The sequence below is a fragment of the Lycium barbarum genome, chromosome 1, assembly GCF_019175385.1.
Source record: "Lycium barbarum isolate Lr01 chromosome 1, ASM1917538v2, whole genome shotgun sequence".
NCBI classification, from domain to species: Eukaryota; Viridiplantae; Streptophyta; class Magnoliopsida; order Solanales; family Solanaceae; genus Lycium; species Lycium barbarum.
The window spans coordinates 161290674-161312759 of NC_083337.1; the positions used below are offsets into that span (position 1 = coordinate 161290674).

The 22086-nt window shown below is 35.2% G+C and overlaps 3 protein-coding genes across 3 annotated transcripts; 1 reads left to right on the top strand and 2 right to left on the bottom strand.

Moving 5' to 3' along the window:
- Nucleotides 1-83: 83 nt before the first annotated feature.
- LOC132602500 (ubiquitin-conjugating enzyme E2 27) lies at nucleotides 84-4301 on the top strand. Its single transcript, XM_060315338.1, has 5 exons — nucleotides 84-425; nucleotides 1840-1888; nucleotides 3377-3536; nucleotides 3686-3769; nucleotides 3949-4301. The coding sequence occupies exons 1-5, from the start codon at nucleotides 248-250 to the stop codon at nucleotides 4054-4056; spliced, it is 579 nt and encodes a 192-aa protein (XP_060171321.1). The 5' UTR covers nucleotides 84-247; the 3' UTR covers nucleotides 4057-4301.
- A 1276-nt stretch (nucleotides 4302-5577) lies between these two features.
- Nucleotides 5578-16147, bottom strand: LOC132602512 (pyruvate dehydrogenase E1 component subunit beta-1, mitochondrial-like). The gene is made up of 15 exons (XM_060315347.1): nucleotides 15995-16147; nucleotides 15751-15830; nucleotides 15605-15667; nucleotides 15427-15510; nucleotides 15091-15117; nucleotides 14915-14977; nucleotides 14732-14818; nucleotides 13447-13572; nucleotides 9549-9682; nucleotides 9387-9459; nucleotides 9240-9305; nucleotides 8289-8327; nucleotides 8070-8194; nucleotides 7839-7953; nucleotides 5578-5984 (listed from the first exon to the last, which is right to left on the bottom strand). The coding sequence occupies exons 2-15, from the start codon at nucleotides 15799-15801 to the stop codon at nucleotides 5931-5933; spliced, it is 1107 nt and encodes a 368-aa protein (XP_060171330.1). The 5' UTR covers nucleotides 15802-15830; nucleotides 15995-16147; the 3' UTR covers nucleotides 5578-5930.
- A 2480-nt stretch (nucleotides 16148-18627) lies between these two features.
- On the bottom strand, nucleotides 18628-20674 carry LOC132625980 (nuclear polyadenylated RNA-binding protein 3-like). Its single transcript, XM_060340678.1, has 3 exons — nucleotides 20154-20674; nucleotides 19812-19876; nucleotides 18628-19072 (listed from the first exon to the last, which is right to left on the bottom strand). Exons 1-3 carry the CDS (start codon nucleotides 20638-20640, stop codon nucleotides 18929-18931), a joined length of 696 nt encoding a protein of 231 aa, XP_060196661.1. The 5' UTR covers nucleotides 20641-20674; the 3' UTR covers nucleotides 18628-18928.
- Nucleotides 20675-22086: the final 1412 nt, after the last annotated feature.

The window sequence follows — 22086 nt, forward strand, 5'->3', positions numbered from 1 at the left end:
TTAATAGGTACCTAACGTGAATCGTACGATTACTTCCATTTATCATGGGCGCTAATGTTCATTCACTTTATGCTATTACCCTCCTTAGTACTTTCTCATCCTCTCTCTCTCTCTCACACTCCAACAAAAAAAGGGTAAAAGAACACTCCAAAAAGGAGTGGGAGAAACGAGGCGACTTTAACATAAAGGAGCCAAACATATATACCTTTCTTCTGCCTTGGAATTAAATTGGAAGACAAAAAAAAAAATGGTGGACTTGGCTAGGGTTCAAAAGGAACTTCATGAATGCAACAGAGATGTAGAGGTTTCTGGTATAAATGTAAGCCTTAAAGGTGACAGTCTCACTCACTTGATTGGTACAATCCCTGGTCCTATTGGTACTCCTTATGAAGGTGGTACTTTCAAGATCGATATCACTCTTACTGGTAACCCTTTCTACTCTAATTTTCATCTTTATACCTACATAAATGACATACAGAAAAGGGGTTCTTGATTCTTGAATTTGAAGGTAGGTTTTGTGTGTGTGTGTGTGTGTTTTTTTTTTTGGGGGTGTGTGGGGGTTTGTTCTAGGGTTTTGAATTTGGATTATCAAGAAATGGGTGTGTGTTATTGAGGTTTTCTTGTGTAAAAATTGAATCTTTTTGAGCTAATGTGGCACATGAAGGAAATTTACAGATAGATTTTATTTCTTTGTTTACTTTGTTGTCAGGCCCTTATGTACAAGTTGAATCTTTTTAAGTTAATATGACACATGAAGGAAGTTTACGGATAGATTTTGTTACTTTGTTTAATTTGTTGTCAGGTCCTTATGCTTTGGATACAATATGGAAAGGGTTTCAATGTCATAGTTAATACTCCCTCTGTCCCAAATTTTCAGTTACTTTAGCTCAAAAAAATTGTCACTTTAGGAATTCAAGATTAAAGTTGGCAATTGTTTTCAAATATAACCTTAATGGCAAAGTGTTTAAGAAGATGAAATCAATCAAGTTTTATTAAATAGGGATACATGTTAAACCTTGTATTAATTGTTTTTCTTAATGGGCGTGAAAAGAGCTAAAGTTAACATGAGACGGAAGGAGTATATCGACCTGAATGAAGATGAGTTGAACCATTATTTATTTTCTGAATTTTGAAGATGGTTTTTTTGGGGAGTTCTAGGGTTTTGAATTTGGATTACCGAGGTGATATAGAAAACGTGTATCAAGAATTGGGTGTGTGTCTATGTGTGATTGAGGATTTCTTATGTAATAGTTTAATCTTTTTCAGCTAATGTGGCACACGTAGGAATCACGTATAGATTTTGTTTCTTTCTGTTTTTCTATTGGTGTAAGGAAAGGACAGTAGATGTTTTAAGAGTTGAATGTTTGTAATGTATTTTGGACACTTGTAATTCAGTATTTTCCTATTTTGCGTTACCTGGTACGTGCTTTAATAAAATTTACTTGCCGTATAAAAAACAAAAAGTTTCTTTGTTGATTAGTTGTCAGGCCTTTGTATTTAGGGTACAGTATGGAAAGGGTTTTGAATTTGGATTACCGTGAAATAATATAGAATATGTGTATCAACAAATGGTTTCCTTGTGTCTGCAGAAAAGAAAACTGACTTTTGCAACCTGTTGAGGAACTCAATCTTATTTTGATAAGGAACATAGTCTAGGATGTAGATATGATTAGTTTTTTGCTCACTTGTACAGAAAATTCCAGCACTACCTTTGTGCTGTTTATGAATACCACCATTACTATTTTAAAAAAGAAGATATCATTGGCATTGACTACAGTTTGTTAACAATAACTCAGTTTGTATGTAAAACTCCTGAATCAAGAGGCTTTGTCTTTGCAGATGGCTACCCGTTTGAGCCTCCAAAAATGAAATTCGCCACAAAAGTTTGGTATGAGAAAATATACATGCTCTGTCATTTGTTTCTATTCTTCCTTCTCCTTTGTAGTACCAGAAGTAATGCCTGTACAATATTTCATACATTGAACTGCTGACTTCGGTTGTGATAGGAAGGACCTAACAAATTGCAGGTTACCTATTGAATTGTTAATATTCATTTGCTACTGTTTCTTGTATAGACTATTGAGAACTCATTATTTCTCTACTTCAGACTTTGCTTTATTGAGCTCATGTAATGTAGTCAAACATTAGGGGTTTCAAACTACTTGATATTTGAGAATCATCCATACAAATTAAGCGGTTGGTGGTTGGTGGCAGGGAGGAGTGATGAAAGGACTATAGAACCAAAATATTCCGTCTAGTAAAAGTGAGGTTTTCTATGAAAGCCTAAGTGCTTCACATTACTTGTCCTATACCTATAATTGAAGTTTTCCTGTTAACATCAGCACTTAACTTGGATATGCTATGTTGACAACATGTTTGGTTTAGGCTAGCTTCCTCTAGCAGGGCTTGAGTACACTACTTAACCATGTTCTCAATTTCATAAAATAGGTCCAAGCATGTCATCTTTTCACTTTTGAACTAGAATCTAGTCACAAGACTTCAGAGCCAAGAGAGACACTTGCACATACTTTTGACATTGCCTTGGTGTTTTGACGTGTTCAGTGTTGTTACTGAAATTATACTGATTTATCCTAAAATAATTTCTCAAGGAGCATGTCCTTATCGTCATCTCTTATGTCTTTTACGTGCCTTACACTTTCTACATTCATATGCAATTAAAAGCTAGTCTCAAATGGCCACCTAATATATCATAGAAACTCCTCTATTCTGCTTCCTTTTATTAAACACGCTAGCGGAGCACAGAGATTATCCTGGTCATTTACTGGAGCTTAAACATGCAGCCTTCTCACATCTATCATTCAACCTGCATTACTACCATACATATCCATTAATAGTCACAAATACCCTATCACTGTACATAAGTCTCTATCTGCTCCACAGACCTACACACTAACCACCAAAAGGACGATGAAGTAAAGTTCCATGAACACCAATTATATCATCTGAAAAAGTGCAAGGCCAGACATCCTTACGAGTGATATTTTTATAGCTGGGTATTCACTACCAAACAACTGTCCCTTACATACGCCTTGAACACACTGTATCCAATTGAAGTATCAAAGCAGCCCCTTAAATGTATGATAAAGGTCTTTTCCCCTTAAATGTATGATAAAGGTCTTTTCTCCTGTTCCCCTCTAGTGAAATTATGATTCAAGTGATTTTATGTATTGAATTCCCTTTGAAGGCATCCTAACATAAGTAGTCAAAGTGGAGCAATATGCCTAGACATCCTGAAGGACCTTAAATGTATGATAAAGGTCTTTTCCCCTTAAATGTATGATAAAGGTCTTTTCTCCTGTTCCCCTCTAGTGAAATTATGATTCAAGTGATTTTATGTATTGAATTCCCTTTGAAGGCATCCTAACATAAGTAGTCAAAGTGGAGCAATATGCCTAGACATCCTGAAGGACCAGTGGAGCCCAGCGCTAACTCTCAAGACGGCTCTCCTTTCTATACAAGCATTACTTTCTGCTCCTGAGCCCGATGATCCACAAGATGCAGTTGTTGCACAACAGGTGCTTCATACATTCAGTAATACCCCCCCCCCCCCCCCCCCCCCCTCCACGCCCCCCAACACACACACACTTCTTGATTCTTGTATTTTGCTTTATGTCCCAACACCAACTTCCTTTTCTGCTGGTCAATCTATTTCCTGTTGTTGCAGTATCTTAGAGACCATCAGACCTTTGTTGGCACAGCTCGTTACTGGACTGAAACTTTTGCAAAAACATGTGCTGCAGAGGAGAAGGTGTGCAAATTTTTCATGATTTTGCTTTCTTTTTTTTCTTTTTAGTTTCGCTGGCTACTTCCATTAGACAGGAATTTTTCTATCAAGCCTTGGGTAGATCTTGCATTTTCTGCGGTCCTTTGAAAATCTACCTAGAGCATCCAAATATGCTACTGAATGTGTACAAATGAATGCCACAGATACAAAAGCTTGTGGAAATGGGCTTTCCTGAAGCTCAAGTGAGGAGTACTTTGGAAGCAACTGGTTGGGATGAAAACATGGCTCTCGAAAAGCTGTTGTCCAGCTAGAGAACCCTTTAATTGCAACTCATATTTTGGATATAGAAGATTATATCCTGCAACCAAAAGCTGAATGCCCAGAAAAGAGTCGCTCTGTTATACTGTTGGTTGGCAATCTTGCCTGTGTCCTTTATGCTTTGCTGTTGACATTTCGTCACATCCTGATGTTATTCAAAGAATTTAACCCAAGCTTGCATGTTGCTGTCTTCTTTTGTAAATTTATTCTGCTATATTAATATAAATGGATTCTTGCACATGACCTGTTATTGGCTGAAACTTAGAACTGCATTGTGTCCTTTCTTGTAGTTCTCTTTTTACTATTTCAATCCTATCATCTTCAAGTTTAAATACAACCATTGTCTTGTTGATGGCATTCAATAACATTTACTTCCATTGGCAAAGAAAACTTTAATACAACTATGAGTAACATATGTTCTTTCTAACTCAAATCTTTTTTCCTAATATTGGATTGAGATGATCTTAAACTAGATCATGGACAGTGGGGATTTATATGGTTGATCCTTATTTGTTTGGGATTGAGTTGTAGCTTTCTCACTTAATTAAAGCATGGATAGTGTTTTATCATATTCTTTATGGTTGAAAAAAGTTAATAAAAAGTTCTACTCCAGTTTGTTGTATTAAGCCTATGCAACAAATAATCTGGTTGAATCCTTGAGTAACTGTTTGTCTCTTTGGTATCAAGGACATACTTTTCTTTTGCTTTCTTCTGGGGTTTGTTTCTGCAATGTTTTCCTATTTCGTGACATAGCTTGGTGGTTGCTTCAGATTACCTCACTTTAATTTGTCTATTTAAGTATGGAAAGAGCTTGTTTATCGAATTATTTCTCGCAATCTGCCAACAGTGAATTTTTTAGATTTTTGTACATAGTTTGCTCGTGGCCTTGTTTATTTGACATGACGGATATTGTGAATTGTAACTAAGGTTTCTACATTTGTTTGAATTTATGCATCTATTTGTAATCACCTTTAGCTGCTTGTATTTAGGAACTTCCTTTGCTTCCTCTCAAGGGAAGAAAATCAAGTCATGAACTTTATGAATGTGCCCTAACTACTTTCTCAAAAAGACGTATTTTCCACTATGGACTTGCACATTGAACATCACTTGAAAGCCTAAAATCTCAGTGAAAATAGCAAGTACGTTATCTCAGTGGACTCTTGAAGAACTAATCATGTTTGGAAATTGCAGTGTTGAGTTAGTAGATGAAGGATATACTAAAGTTACATAGTTAAAAGTTGCTAGTAAATTTGACAGCATATTTTAAAGCTACAATAATTTAATGGATTTGAATTCTTGACAATTGTGAACAATTGTATAAAATACTCAAATACTATGATTATTAGTGCAATATTGTTGAACATTTTTGGATATTCCAAACTAGAAAATGTTATAATTCAAAATAGAAGTACTGAACAGCTTTAAAGAGACCCATATTGCATATCCACGTAAGTTGGTGTTCCCTTGAACAATTTATGGTAATAACAACAGCAGTTGAGAGACGACTCGACAAATAAGAAACAAGCAGTTGCACTGAAATTTGATATTTCCCAGAACGCATGTCTTCTCTTACAAAAACGCTTTTCTGAACGTATCACCAAAAAAGGCAAACAAGCTGTAAATTTTATTTTCTACAAGAACTATTTCCTCGTGTGCTGAAAAAACTGGCAGCAGATTTCATTCGCTAATTTGGTTTACCAGTTTAGCTGTTTTTACAGTCAACTAAACTTTCCAGAAGATGGCAAAAGCATAAGCATCCACTCACAGGTGGATAAAGAATGGATATCCACAAAAAGAAGTTACACGCTCAGGGACAAGCAAGACCTTGTAGGACCAAGCCTAAGCAGCTGCAGCCATTGGAACTGATTTAGTTACTTGATCGGTAACAAACCCTCTTGGCTGCACGAACAACGTCTTCTACCTGCATCAGGAAATTCAAATACATTATGAATGAGTTCGTATGAAGAAAAATGTGGAACATCTAGTTTCAAATGCAATTCCACCAATAAAATATGGGAAGAAATATTCTCCATGAGGCCAGGGTACTCGGTTATCCATTGTTTTATTCAGGTAATACCTCTTTATACCTTCAGGTTTCATGCAAATTATTTGTATTTGCATGGACATGATATATGGACTTTCAGATACTCATACTGAACTCAGGTAACTTGTTCCAACTACTTTCCCATTTTTTTCTTCTTAGACTGATATAATGGTAGACGCATTGCACTATTCTGTCAGTCAATCAATTAATCAACTATGTCTCATTTTCCACATTTAGTTAAGATCAAGTATACAAGACATTGTATTCATTCAGCTATATCCGGATCAATGTCATACCAATACTAAATAATGTCTTCTAAAGCAAGTTAGAGGTTCTCTAAATCTAACTATTATCCCTAAACATACAAGTCTGTACCCAAACTAGGAAAATTCCTAGCAAACACCGACCCAGTTTAAGCATAATAAAAACAAGTAAATTTATTTCCACCTATCAGCCTATATGGATCTTTTGCTTCCATTATATTCTTAACATCCACATTGATTCTAAGAAAGTGTACGTCTTTTGACATAACTTCCTCAATATGATTTTAGGTTTACCTTGTCTTCTTTCAATAACTGTCAATTATCGAAGTACCTCACCTACAGACGGGTGCATATTAGAGGTTCAACTAGTACAAGATCAAACCATTTCAGGCGTTCTCTTTTTTTGTTTAATCAAGTGAGATGTGCTTCATTAATTTGCATCCAAAGAATGCTGATAATTACAGCAGCTGAGCAAAAATATTAGCTCCTCTACAAGGTTCATGTGATCTCTAAATATAATCAAGTGGCTAACAAACTTCATGAATTAAGAGTAATTATGTACAGACATTTCTGAGTTTACATCAACAGAGAGGCCATTACACATATATAAGATAGACGAATCCAACGTTCGAGTTATGGAGCTTCACTTTATCCTTTTAGCTAAGCTAAGGGCAGAGATCCTCAGGCATTCCCTCATTTTATCCTCTGTGTCATACTTGCACCCTATGTAGGATATGATCATTTTTTATCATGTCCAATCTTGTATAACCTCATATTCATCTTATCATCTGCATTTCTACAACATTATCTCGTGGATATGCTAGGCCTATACATTTCCTCTCATATGACTTTGTTGGACAACCTTTTTATAGAACTTGCACATGCATTATTCAGAAAATAGTCAGAGACTGTCTACCTTGAGTTTGTACCACTGAATACTTGCCTATCAATTGTCCTTCTGTGACATGCAAGAGTTGTCATTCTTGGATTTTCCATTGGCCAATTGATCCTAATATGTTCTTCTTTCCTGAGTGCATCAGACCCTAATCCTTCAAGATTATATATTCTACAGACGCCAGAGATTTACTGGCTCAACCACATCTAGATCATCCCTTTTTCTCATGCAGTTAATTTCCATATGTACCATTTTTATCGCAATAACCATAACCTAAGTTACATGGACTTGTTCACGGTAGGCCTCTGACACATGTATGTTTATCTAGTACTGATATGACCAGCTTTTGTTAAATTTAGTGTATTTTCAAGAATCCGCATGAAATAACCATATGCATATGCTACATCCGTTCGACACAAGTACATCGAGGCAGGGAAGATGAAGGATCTATGTAATGTTCAATCAACTAAAATTTATTAACTATTAAAGACCTATCGAAACTACCCGCTTATGATTAAATAAAAGATAACAAATCCAATGGCTGAGAACCAAAGAAAATCTTCGACTACAGACCTGTGGAACAGCCAGTCTTTCAAGGTTTGCTGCATATGGCATAGGGACATCAGCACCTGTTATCCTCTCAACTGGTGCATCAAGATACTCGAAGCTCTCCTCAACCACAGATGCACTAGTAAAATTAGGAAAATGTAATCCAGTAAGTTCAATTTAAAACAAAGGAGCTCATTTTTTTTGGTGGGTTGGGGTGAATGGGTTATGGTCTAAGACTGTTAGAAGAAAGTAAACCAGATCTCAGCGCCAACTCCATGTTGTGGAAATCCTTCTTCAACAGTTACAAGTCTGCTGGTTTTCCTCACAGATGCATTAATGGCAGGTCTATCGAGTGGTCGGACTGAGCGCAGATTAATAACCTGATACAGAAAAAGAAATGAGTAAGTGAAAAACAGGATTTTTTGTGTGCTTACAGTATAAAAGCAAAACTGGACAGGAACTCAGGAGCCATACCTCAGCACTAATTCCTTCCTTAGCAAGAATTTCAGCAGCCTATAAAAGTTTAGATGTCATTACGCATAGAATTGAACAAGTATAACTAAAGAGAACATCATACTATATATTTTTTATGCATCTAACATCAAATCCAAGCAATATTATCTCTTGTGAAATTCGCTCTCTAGCAGACTAGCGGATCGTAACTTGTATGAGACAATTCTTCAAATATTAAGGGTTTTTGTACTAGGATCTAAAACTTCAGCAACTACGAATGAGGACTTCTTATTTAATATGGAGCGAATGAACACTTAACAATTTAACACAATCCAAGGCTCAACATCATCAAAAAAAGAAAAAGTTTTAACACAATTCAAGACCAAAAAAAAAAAAAAAGAAGATAGTTGCTCAAAAACCAGTCAAATTTGAGCCATCTAAGACTCCTGAGATCAGAAGTAATTCGGTCCAAATGGAAAGGAGATAGATGAATCACACTTCAAAGCTGAACGTTGTCACGTGATTCATGCCTTGTGATAATAGTCTTCAAATTCATCAAGCAAAAAATGCTTAAATTGAGATAGAACTAGCATTGCTATCAGGTATAGATATCTATTTACTGTCATGTGCTTCATTCGTTGGAAACAATTTTGTTAATGTGCTTTATAGATGTCAGTTGCCACTTGCCAAACAACTCTTTAAGGTGAGTGAAGTAATTCCAACCTTACTTTCAAGGCAGCTGAAACCTTTGAGTTATAACTTTATTCTATCAAAGAGCAACTATTATAATAATTCAGATAAGCATAGTCGTTAAGTTCATGAATTTTTTGGTTAGGAATATATTGCATAAAGAAGCAAAATGACAGATATTTTTCTTAAGGTAGTTAAATTAATGTGCTAAAACAAATCAGATAATAATTTCTGAAATTCATTCGGAAATGGTCCAAACACTTCAGGAAAACAAAGACAAACCTGGAGGGCATAGCCAACCATCTTAGAGAAGGCAGTGATTGTCACATCCTTCCCTTCGCGTTCTATCTGCCAATGTTTGAAAAGTAAGGAACAATAGCCCATAAGATCATACAGAAAAAACAATGTAATACACATGGATGAACTTGCCTTAGCTTTTCCGATGGGAAGAGAGAAACTAGAATCAAGAGCTTCAGCTGAAATAGGGAAAGACTCACCATATCTGCATCACGAAAACCAAACGTCGCGGATACATTTTGATAAGGAATAAAGAAAACATTTTTAAATAGCTAAACCCGTAAATTAACTCACAGCAATTCGTTTTCCAGAAACACAACAGGATCGGGATCCCTGATAGCAGCTTTGAGCAAGCCACGAGCATCTTCCGAAGAGTATGGAGCTAGTACCTTTAATCCTGGACATGCACCATACCATGCCGCATAGCACTGCAAAATATTTAAAGAAAGGACCATAGAATGTTATGCAATACAAAAATGCTTGCGACACACACACACACACATGAGAGCTGGAGCTTGAAGATAACTTCAATGGCAACTAATAATTGACTGAAACAACCCAATAAAATTAAAAGATATGCAAATGGATGCTATTGGACAGAGATTAAAAGTTCAGGAGATACATTTGACAAACACAATTTGATTCTCTCTCACAAAAGTACGAAAGAAAAAAAGTTCCCTTTAATTATCAAAGATGAAGTCCTAGCCTCATCAATGTTATGTTTCCTTCATCAGGATGGCGAGCAATATTTCCACCCATAAAACACTTAAAACATGTACATTTTACATTCTAACACTGCATAAAATGGGAGAAATAGGAGCGCACGACTTAAGAACCACCCAAGACTCAGGAGTCAATGCAACTGAATGCAAAAGTTTATCATAGTCGCTTGTGCAAATACTGTTTCTACTAATCTTTCAACAAATGGCCCTAATATTCTTTTTGACATTGCCCTGATAATTTCCCAAGAAAAAATGTTCCAAGTTATTCATTTCACGGCTCTTAGAATTATTTATTCAGCCAAAGTTCGTCAAACAAAAAAGATCTCGGCTGTATCCACAGACCTCTACTCATTTTATAACTTTTCTAAAGACTCCTTTCAATAGCAATGTTGCTGTTTCAATCGCTTAGATGGGCCACAACCCTACAAATGAGCCTTTTCATCACCTGGTACAGTACCAAACTATCTGTAGATGACTAAAAATATTTAGACCGTTCAGCATGCAGCATGTCATGCTCTAAGAACTGATGTTTGTAAAGTAATCCTGGTATGACCTACATCAGCCATAACCATATTTCCATCTCACCTAAGGCAGCACACTGGGAGGTAGACTTATGCCAATCCAACACCGCAACACTGTTATTTCTTTTTGAAAAAAATAATTCACCTTTAATATGCATTGAGTAACCCCTTACATCGTTATCATTCTTGCAATTCTCACCTAGGGCAGCAGATTTCGAAGTATACAGTTATGTCAATCAATCTTCAGTCAGAAATATAACACGGGAATCCAAAAGACGAGACTCTGACAACCTTTTCTAATAAATAAGTTTTTCTTCTTCTTTTTTTTTTTTGGGTGCGTGTGTGTGTGTGTGGGGGGGGGGGGGGGGGGGGGGAGGAGGAGGAGGCTTGAGGGGGATATGTCAAATAAATTTCATTAATAGGAATAACTTAGTTCTCTTATTAACTAAGTCATAAGTTTCATTAAAAGACATAACAATTAACATAGTTAATTTTTCCCCGATACCGGTGGTATTCGTGCCGACTTGCACACACTAAATATTTCACCCGATACTGCTACTTCCAGCATAGGTATCGAGTAATGTTGTCCACTAAGGTTTAGACAGATGAGAAGAAATCACCTGGCAGCTTTGCCTCTTCTGGAATTTGAATTCTAGTCACCAATAATTTTCGTCTATGTTGCTCGGACTCTCCAAAATTTGTTGCCACGCCCATGTCGGATTCTCCAAAAATGCACTACTTTTGGAGTATCCGACACGCACCCGACGATATTTTTGAAGAGCCCGAGCAATATAGGTTTTCGTCCCACTTCATTGACCACCAGGTTATCTTTTAATAACTTAGTTATTCCTTCTAACAATTATTTCTTCCAAGAAAACTATTCATGGCAACATTTTTATTATTGATTAAATAGCACATTGTTCATCTTAAAAACTTTTTCCCAGCCACCTTGATGCTCACTACATCCAGACTTTGCCTATTTTTGAGATTTTAATTATATCCAGGAAATAATTTCCTGATTGCAGTGAATTTTATTTTAAGGAAACATTTTCTAGAGATAAATAATAATTGTGCATTTAAGGGCTATTATGATTGTGTCTATTCAAATGGCTCACAAACCCATTGAGTACTAAACTTCTCATGTTATATCTGGTACAAGGTTCTTTGAAAGCAAACAATGAGTACTGCTTCCTGAGCAGTGGTTTGAGCATTATCAAGCTGTAATGATGCTCTAGATTTAAATGCCAGAATGGTTAAAGTATTGAGTGAAAAAAAAAAGAATCCTGTTGATAAAACAAGTTATTCAGAGGTTCTCACACATTGTACAGTAAGGGCAGCTTGGTCTACTTAACTCTCCCTATGCCCGGGGTCCAGGGAAGGGCCAACCACATTCAGTCTTTGTACACAACCTTAGCTTGTATTTCTGAAATAAGCTCTCTCCACGGCTTGAATCAGAAGTCATAAATTGAACGTCCAAATGCACAGAAAATATCTTGTAGGTTCAAATGCACAGTTGAAGGACACGCATGAAATGTATATACACAGCAGATATGAACGTCAAGCCGATGTAACATCCATCATATCTATGACCTAAAGACATTCATAATCACTGGCATCCATAGCACATACCAATGCAAACCCAGAAACTATCAAATTTAGCTCAAATCTAATGGTAAATTTGTCTGTATCACTCTTAATTGTAATTCTCTTACTTTCCTATATTAATCATCTATACTCTCCTACTTTTAGTCTGGTAAATTAACCTAACCATGTCTTCTTTCCTTACGACTTTAACTATTCTGTTCAGCTGTTTTCCAGCCAGCAAAAGTCAAAATCCACTATCTATGTTATAGCTTCCTCTTCTTTCCAAGGAGTTACAATCAAAAGTTCCCCAAACTATCATCTCATACATATCAGTCTCTAAAAATAAACTCACCGTTTCTGCTTTACCGATACCAATAGCTTTAAGAAAATAAAATAATTTGGGAACCTCCAGAGAAAAACAAATATCTATCTGAACATAACAGTTCCATCATCCCATACAAATATCTATCTGAACATAACAGTTCCATCATCCCATCACAAGATGTTAATTTTCAACTAAATTCAAGTTAAAGTAGGCACTGGAGAAGGCCCAAGTTCAAGCCTGATTCAGTCACTTGACACACAGCCCATTATCATTTTATTTTATGTTTCATGTTGTACATAGAGCTGATAGGCTTATAAGTTTCCATTAGAGTTATTCTTTTATGTATTTTTCCATGTATATATAAATAGGCATGGAGGAAGTTTCTGTGCCAACTTTTGGCATTTCTCAATACGAAACCCTTGGTCTCATTGCTCTGTTAGCTATCTTCTCTCATGGCGATTTCAGATTTTTCTCATGTTACCATGGTAACAGAGCGAATCCTTCCTCGATTCTGGTCTGTCGCACTCGTGTGTTGAGTGACTGTATAAGACTCGAACAGTGACCTGAAATTGTACTTGGACCTGCTCCAACAGTAGGAAAGTGGTCTGGTCAGAATAGAAAACATCCTTATTCACATCTAGTGCCTCACCAATCCCTTAGCCAAGTTAGCTAGCAATGCACCAGGTGGTAGTTAAAAACCATCTTCCTGTCTACTAATGTACCCATACCACGTGCCATTTATATAAGATTATTAAATAAAGACAACAGCTTAAAAAGAGACCAATGCATTCAAAACCAAATATCAAAAATATTTAGAGTAACAGTTTCCTGTAATTCTGCCATTCGGCTCCACTTAAGAATCAATTCCATTAATTTGTGGGGTTAGCACATCATTACTACCATGCTCAGAGAGCGACAAATGATCAAACAGAACTGTTAAATCATATAAACTGCTGAGCTTAGTTCCACTACACTTCAAGGAAACCCAACAGCAGCACTAACAAATTGCAGTACACCACATTTTCAGTTCATAAACATACCTGAGAGTGTTGGGCACCGACACCAGCTGCAGCACCATTAGGACCCCTGAAAACAATGGGCACATTTATCTGACCAGCAGACATGTAGTTTGATTTTGCAGCAGAATTGATGATATGGTCAATTGCCTGCAAAAGTTAGAGATAATACATTATGCATGTGCCCAGGGTTAAAATTGCATAAACCTAAGCCTCAAGAAATATTAACAACATAACAAGGTCTACATAAAAAAACGCTGTAGTGATTTCATGAGAATCCACCACCTATGTGCTTATCGCATTTGCTATATCATGATCTTATTCTAGAGCTCCTATAGACACAAGTTCATAGAAAGGGAAACAATAGGATGCAGATGCGAATTTGGTCAGGGAGATAACAGTTGGAGGAAGAATTTGTACCTATCTGCCAAGCTCTGTATACAGTTGGCCACAGCATAGTTCATCAATGCCCAATAGCCATTAACAGTCCTTACTGCTTAGATTTTAGCTATGGTGCATTAAACCATAATACTCCAAAAGAGACAGAAACTACTTTTTTTTTTTTTTTTTATAAATGGTAAGGTATGAGAGACAGAGAACTCCTTGGCCCACAATAAAAAAAGAGATGCCACTCAGCTTTCAATTTAAACAAGGTCCCCATCAATTTCCTAGTTTACATGGGGTGTGTGACACTACTTCAGAAACAAAGCACTTGTCCTACAGTCTGTTGCTATTTTTAGATCATGATTTCTATGAGCATATCATGAATTTAAGCATGGGTTTCATTGTCATCTCCAGTCTGTTACTTGCTTTCTACTGACTGAAGTAGTAGCTGCACCCTACCCCCAGCCCCCGAGAAAATACTGGCAAACAGTAGAGGAGAAGTAGTATTTAGAATTCAATAATGTAGTTAGCTCAGAGAAAAAAAAAATTGACGTTGGAAGTTGAAGACAACAACCTAAGTTCCCATCACCCCTTAGTATTGTGTTTGCATTTAAAATTCAATCAGGTCATTTTCAGATGAAAAGAAAAACAAGTTACACCATGAGATAATTATGAACTAAACTCAAAACAATCATACACAATCAAAATTGTTTGCCTGTTTTGCTTAATCGGCATTTTTAGCACGACCTCCCAAAAGTTCACATCATATTAATGGGTATTGTGAACCCATTCAGAAACAAATACATATGCTAATTGTTCAGTGACATTGGCAGATGATCTTCTCATACTTATGTTTAAGGTAAGAACAAATAGATCAATAAATACAAAAATAAACAAGAATTCTTCGTGAGATCAGAAGTTCAACCTGCATGGAAAAGTTGAATGTCATGAATTCGACTACGGGCTTTAGACCATAGTATGCTGCACCAACTCCAATTCCAGCAAATCCAGCCTAGGAAAGAATTAAAAATGGTTCCAGTGCGTTATCATGTATGTTCAAGAAAGAAAGAACCAGCAGTAGTTTCATGATTGAAACACAAGGAGCAACCTCCGTAATTGGTGTATCGATAACTCTATCTGGACCATATTTATCCAGAAGCCCCTTTGTAATCTGGAAAAAAAAAAAAAAAAAGCTCAGGCACTTGAGAAAATGAGTGTCATCGCAAAGAATGCAGGATAATAATACAAGACTCAAAAAAATATGTTAAAATAAACAGTTCTAACCTTATAGGCTCCCTGGTACTCACCAACCTGAGTAAACATAAAAGAGATTAAGATTTTTGTGCTTTATAAATAATGTATAATAACACAGATCAAGATTTAAATGAAAAACAATAGATATTTGCAACAACAACAAAACAACCAGCTTAGTGACAATAACTACGCCTCAATCCCAAACTAGTTAGGATCGGCCATTTTTGCAAAAACAACAGGACAACCACGCCTTAATATTTAGATTGACTATATGAATCCTCAGTATAAATTATACTCTATTTGGGCCTGTTTTACAGATAAAAATTTGCATTTTTAGAATGTTTAAACAGAAAACTTCAATTGTACCTCTTCCCCCATAACAAAGACCTTAGGATCAGCAGACATTTCTTCATGTAGAGCTGAATTTAGCGCGTCACGCACTGTCATCATCTGCAAAGAGATTAAATGAGTCCATAATCAACATCATTAAACATTAATCAAATGTATAAAATAACACAAAGTTAAAACAGAAAAAAAAAATGACCTCTTTAGCTGTGGAAGAGTAAGTTCTAGATGCAAATACCCTGCTTCCCATCAAGAACTTGTTCTGAAATGGTAAATCCAAATTCACCATTTAACTATACAAAATCTACCCAAGAGAAACATTAAAAAACCGTAATTTATTCTCACCAAAGTAGAAATCTTTCCGCTGGCCATTGTTCGACCTATACTTCCAGACATGTCTGTTCCTCCTTAGTTAAATCGAAATCCTAATAATAATCACATTCATAAATATATAAGTCAAATCTGCTAGAGGACAAAAGCAGATGCATTGCAGGTAGTAGTAGATAACAATAATCTGAATAGATCACGAGAACTCGATCTGGAAATTAGTTATTACCACTAGTGTTATTACAGTTAAAGGGTAACGAACCTGTTAGGCGTAAAGAAAAGTGTAAGTAAATGCTAGTACAAAATACAAAGAGAACCCAAAATGGACAAATTCCAATTATTATTATTATTGGGACCTGAGACTGAGAGCAAAGCTAATACAAATCCGACTCCTCTCTCTCGTTGAACGACACAATATTGTCCCTTGTGTTAGAGCCTCTTTGGAAGGGCTCATGGTTATACTAATTGCAGTTTATAAGTTAAAAAAAATAAGTTGGTAGTCTTAACTTATTTTTTTTTTGGCTTATAAGTTGTTTTCAGCTTATAAATTGCTTTAGATAAGCTAAGTTAAATGGACCCAATTATTTTTTTGAGCTTATTTTAAACACAAAATGACTTTAAGCTGACCAGTCAAATACTCAAAAAAAATAAAAACAGCTTATAAGTAATTTATAAATCAATCAAAACGGGCTCTTAATGTCACTCAATGGGTACCACGGAATATGGCTGCCTGCTTCAAATATTAATCATTCTCCTCTTTAACTTCTTTTTCATATTATTTAAAAAATAAAAATAAAACTTTTTCATATTCCTCATTTTTTCCTTCTTTTTTTTTTTTTTTTTTTTTTTTTTGCTTTTGGTATTGGGGCTCTTGGGACATCTGAAGGGTTACTACATATTGGACATGGAGATATAGCTTTGACTTATGAATTTTACTTTTTTTTATTTTTGTAAACTCTTCCTCGATAATTTTTGAACATGGTGGAATGTAAGGAGGACAATGGAAAAGAGGATGAACATAGGTTTGGAACACTAAACTTAAATGATAGAATTGTAACTTATCATATTGTTTTTTAGTTAGTTTTTTCAAATATTTTCTCACATTTGTCATTTCTGTTGTATTTGCTTTTGTTTATTTATCGGTCCATGAAAGACTTTATTGTTATCATATCGCTAAGCTGGTTGTTTTAATTTTTAATTGAGCGGGAATTCGAACCCGAAATTAAGGAGTTCTAGCGAAGGACAAAAATTAAAGACCATCAATTTAATGGGCAAAAATTAAAGGCCACCTCAAAATAAGGGCATTCCTGCGAATTGCTCGTGTCAAATTCCATAAGCACATGAAACTGCACCTACGTCTCACACATTCATTTGTCTAAAATGAAAAAATTTAAATATTGAGCAAGCTGGTGTAACTCTGACAGATCTTAATGTAAATAAATGCACTCGATGGCCTAAGGTCGAATTATTCAGATTCAAATCTCCATTAAGTGCAATCAAATGAGGCCTAACACTTTGATTAACATCAACACATCCTTGCAACAGTATTTTGGGCTGCAATTGGCAAACCACTGGAAAGACCTTAGCAAGACGAATTTTCTTGCACGGATTCTCCTTCAAAGGCATTGGTCTTTAATTTTTACCCCTCAAATTGTTGGTCTTTAATGTTTTCCCTCCGCTTAAAAAAGTGGCCGAAAATATCCCGAGGTTATGAGTTCGAAACCCGCTCAGTTAAAAAAAAAATCGCAAGGCAAGACTTCGCGAAAAGTCTGCCTATTTTTTTTTTTAAAACTTTATTGGATTTCTACAAAAGTTAGGCCTTAACTTTTACTTTTGCAACGAAACTCTGCCTCGTGATTTTTTTTTTTTTATTGAGCCGGAATTCGAACGCAAAACTTTAGGATATTTTAGGCGAATGACAAAAATTAAAGACCAGCAATTTGAGGGACAAAAATTAAAGACCACCCCCGGATAAGGTCAATCGTGCAAATTGCCCAACAAGACGTACGTAGGCCGTAAGGTCCATGGATAAATTTGTACAGGCCCACGCATCGGAATTTCAGCACGTACTCATAATTTGCCCAAAGGAACAGCACTTTGAAAGCCCAAGTGGTGCAAAGTATAGTTCTACGTTCTTCCGTTTGTTTTGCCAAATGGGAATTTAAAACAACTTCAATTTAAGGTGCCGTTTGGCCATAAAATTATTCATTTTTTTCAGGAATTTTTTTTCACTTTTTTTCGGAATCAGCGTTTGGCCATGAAAATTGTGAATACAACTTGAAGTTGTATTCCAGAATACCAAAAATTCAAAAAACTTATTTTTTTAAAAAAAATCACTTTTTTCACTTTTTTACAACTACATTTCACCAAAAACTACAATTTCAAAAACTATGGTCAAACTCAACTCCAACTCCAACTCTAACTCCAAAATTCCCAAAAAAAAGTGATTTTTTTTTTTGGTATCTATGGACAAACTGGGCCTAAATGTTATTCGTCCCAAAAAGAACGATTTATTCAGATTACATGAGCCAAAGATTATACAATTTAGATATAGATTCCTCAACTTTTTTGATGTATAATATATGGATTTTCGAAAGACTACATTAAATTCTATAAAATCATATTTTATAATTATTGCTCTCTTCAGGAGAATGAGGAGGAGCTTCAAAGAATGGGAGTCACTATGAGTTCTGCAAATGTGGGACAAAATTTGTGATTGCAACCCTTCGTATATCAGAAGATCCAGGAATCAATGACTCCTCCAGTGGCATTAAAAGCAAGGAAGCTAAGACCTCAGCTCAAAAATATTGTTGAAGTCACTCAAATAATTAACAAGGATATTTTGGGTGGACGAATTAAGTCTTGAATAAAATAAAAAAACTGCATACAAAATAATATTTTTAATGGTGTAAGACCTTTTTGGTGAAAATTGTATTGGTCTAGCCCAAAATGGAAAATATCATACATTGACCGTACCAAGCTAATTAAACAGCTAGAAATATAGAAGAATAATCAAAGGAAGGAAAACAAAAGTATAGAAGAATATTTTGTTTACGAATAAATTCAATTTCAATATTTCTCAAATTTACATTACATGAAGCCTGAAGGAACTTCCTTTAAACCTTCAATATCATAGTGTCAAAAGAGGAGGCAGATGAAAAACAAAGCCATTGTGTTTCCCCTTCAGCATGCATGATCAAGAAGCTACTTTATGATGATGACTGGAGCGAGTTGAAGAATTAGATGATGATCGACCATTCAACAGGTTCCTTGGCAGGACATTTCTAAAACTCTTCTTTCTTATTTCTTTCTTCTCCTCCTTGCCCACTGACTCCGACTCCTATAAGAAATAGAGTTGGAAATTGTGAATGTTGTAAGTTCAAACCAACCCAATATTATGCTACCGTGCCAATTTATATGGTACCGTTCGTATTTCAAGAGTCAAATAATAGTTTTCTTTAACCGCAACTTTTTTATGTCTTTTAAATTTGAACACTAATTATTGTGACTTATAGTACTTCTACGTAGTTTCCAAATATGTTCAAAAAAAATTAAAAATATTACGTGTCAGAATTTAAGGTCAAAACTAAAAAGTTTTAACTCTCGAAATTCGGACGATGCCACGTGAATTGAGATAGTAGAAGATGTTTAGGATTTGGAACCCAAATTTTGAATAAATTAAATGGACAGATGCTAGTTGCTACCACTTCTTATTAGCAATGTTGAAGTCTCTATCACAATTCACAAGGTACGCACGTATTCAAAACGAGCAAGCAGTAATTAACAATTTTAGCCATTGATTGAACTTGCCTATATACTTCTCCATTTTGATCTTTACCAATCCACCATACTACGATGGAATGATGAATATGTTTTACATCTTTTGAAAATGAACAGAAATGGGGGAAAAAAAAGTATATCCATCATTGATAATCTTATTGAAAACGAAAATTTACATCCATTCTCTTTTGTATAGCAATGAATTTCTTGCTTTTTTCTTTTAGCTAGTTGTAGCTTTTATCTAAAAGAAAAAGAAATGAGGCAGAAGAACAGACTAATCGTGAAAATCACATGCCCACCTTTGTTGATGATATGGTAGCTGCAGCTGGGGTGACGTCCTTCAAACCAACCTTGTTATAATTACCTGCATTACGCGATTATTAATGATAATTAACAGAGAAAAAAGATCAAGTAGATAAACTTAGAAAAAATTCGTCTAGAATTGATTAATATATTCGCATGCAATTGCATAGTATGTGTCAAAAGGAATTAGTAATAACTAAAAAAGGGCTATAAACTTCCAATATCCGATAAAGCTGAAGAATTGTTATTGATTAATAGTCAGCATAAAACTAGTCAATTTTCAATAAATTCTGACGTTTCTTTTGCTTCTTTATTGTAATTTCTATCAATATACATACCGTCATTGATCTTCCGGCTTTCAGCATCCTTATCGGTGAAATAAACCCTAAAACTCGGAGAACTAGGAAAATCACCACCATCCTCCTCATCAACACGAACCTTATTAATCGCCCTTTGATCATCATCATTATCATCCTCCTCCACCTCCTCTCCTTCATTTTCATGTAGTCGGCCTTTTTCATCATTTTTTTCCGCTTCCTCAACAATTGTCCTTATTTTCGCGATCCTTTTTTCATCCTCTTCTTTTTTAGACCCCTCGGAGGTGACACAACTCAAATTATCATCACATTTTGGAGCAGAAATGGAAGGTCTATCAATAGGTTCAGGCATCAACAACAATGGTTCTTTTTTTGAAGGGATAGATTTGGTTGATTGCCTCCTTCTAGAGTGGAAATTGGGAAGGATAGATCTGTTGGGTGTGGCGACGCCATTGGCATCTATCTTGGAAACGCCACAACCCATTCTAAGGATTCTGTAAAAGGGCATTTCAATTCCTTCCAAAAAAAGGAATTGGAAAGACAGGCCTAAACTAATGAAAAAAGCAGAATATATCTAATAAAGGTGGAAGCAAAATTTAAATTATCCCCCTCCGTTGAATACACCAACCAACATTTGCATAACATGTGTAAATTTTTCACGTTTGTCTTTATCAATTGATAAATCACTTAATAAGTATATAGTTAAATTAAGTTAGCTAGGATAAGTTATATTAGACACTCTTAGCCAGGATAAGTTATATTAGACACTCTTATAATATGGCACATTTATAGATACAGCCTCCTATATTATGCAAAAAGATAATGACTTAATTGCAAATATACCTCAAATATATTTAATAAAACACTTAACTCCTATACTATAAAAATTCTATATAAATATTAGCTTGAGGAATATTTTCACTATCCATCTTCATCATCTCTCAAGATGTGGATTAGCTGGGTTCCATGACCATCACTATGGAGGTCCGATTTAGGTTACAGGCCTTCTTAGACGGGTTTAGTCAGGCAGGTCATGGGTTGATCCAGCCCAATGTATACAATGATAGAGGACGCTGATACACATTATAGCCAGGTAAAAATTTATTTATTAGCCTGAGTGCTTACACCAAGCCGATAAATATTTTGCATAATGAGTTATATTTTCACGTTGATTGTCGATTCTTAAAATTAATTGTTTAGTAAAATGAAAGCATCTGATATGGAAAAATATTTATCTCATAACCAATAGGTGCAGAGATATTTATTAGAGTATTTTTTTTTTCTTGAACTATGTACTATCAGGAGTATTTTAAAAAAAAAAACATACCTGTAATAAGTCGGGTCAATTGTCACAAAAAGATAGCGTAGTTTATTCAAATTCGAAATTAATTATTTCTCCCTTAAAACTAAGGGTGGACATAAATACCGATGAATCGAAAAATCGGACCGAACCGAATTAGGTTCGGTTTCGGTTTCAATTTTAAAAAATTTCGGTTTTCGATTTTAGACTCCCGGTTCTTCGGTTTAACAGAAATTTTCATGTTTGCGGCTGCTGTATGGTGTATGCTAATATCCAATTAAACATACTAATGTCAAGTTTCTTTTGAATTATACAAATGGGTTAAACTTCAAACTATTTAAAATAATATTTTATATTAGTACTTTTGTTTTTGTTTTAATAATATGTGGCCATCAGTTAAGAAGTGAAGTGATTTTCACACGTGAAAATTTAGTTGCTGATTCTAATTAATGAATCTTGAGAAATGTAAATGATAAACATTATAGAGTAGTTCTGATATTAACATAATATTAGTAGCATTCTGATTTAGAATGGAGAAAAATAGCTGCATTTGTAACTTTGTGGTCCAATTTTTAAAGAAAAAACACAAAATAGCCTAGTTTGAATTAGAAAATTGAACCGAACATTTCAGTTCGGTATTGTTCGGTATTCGGT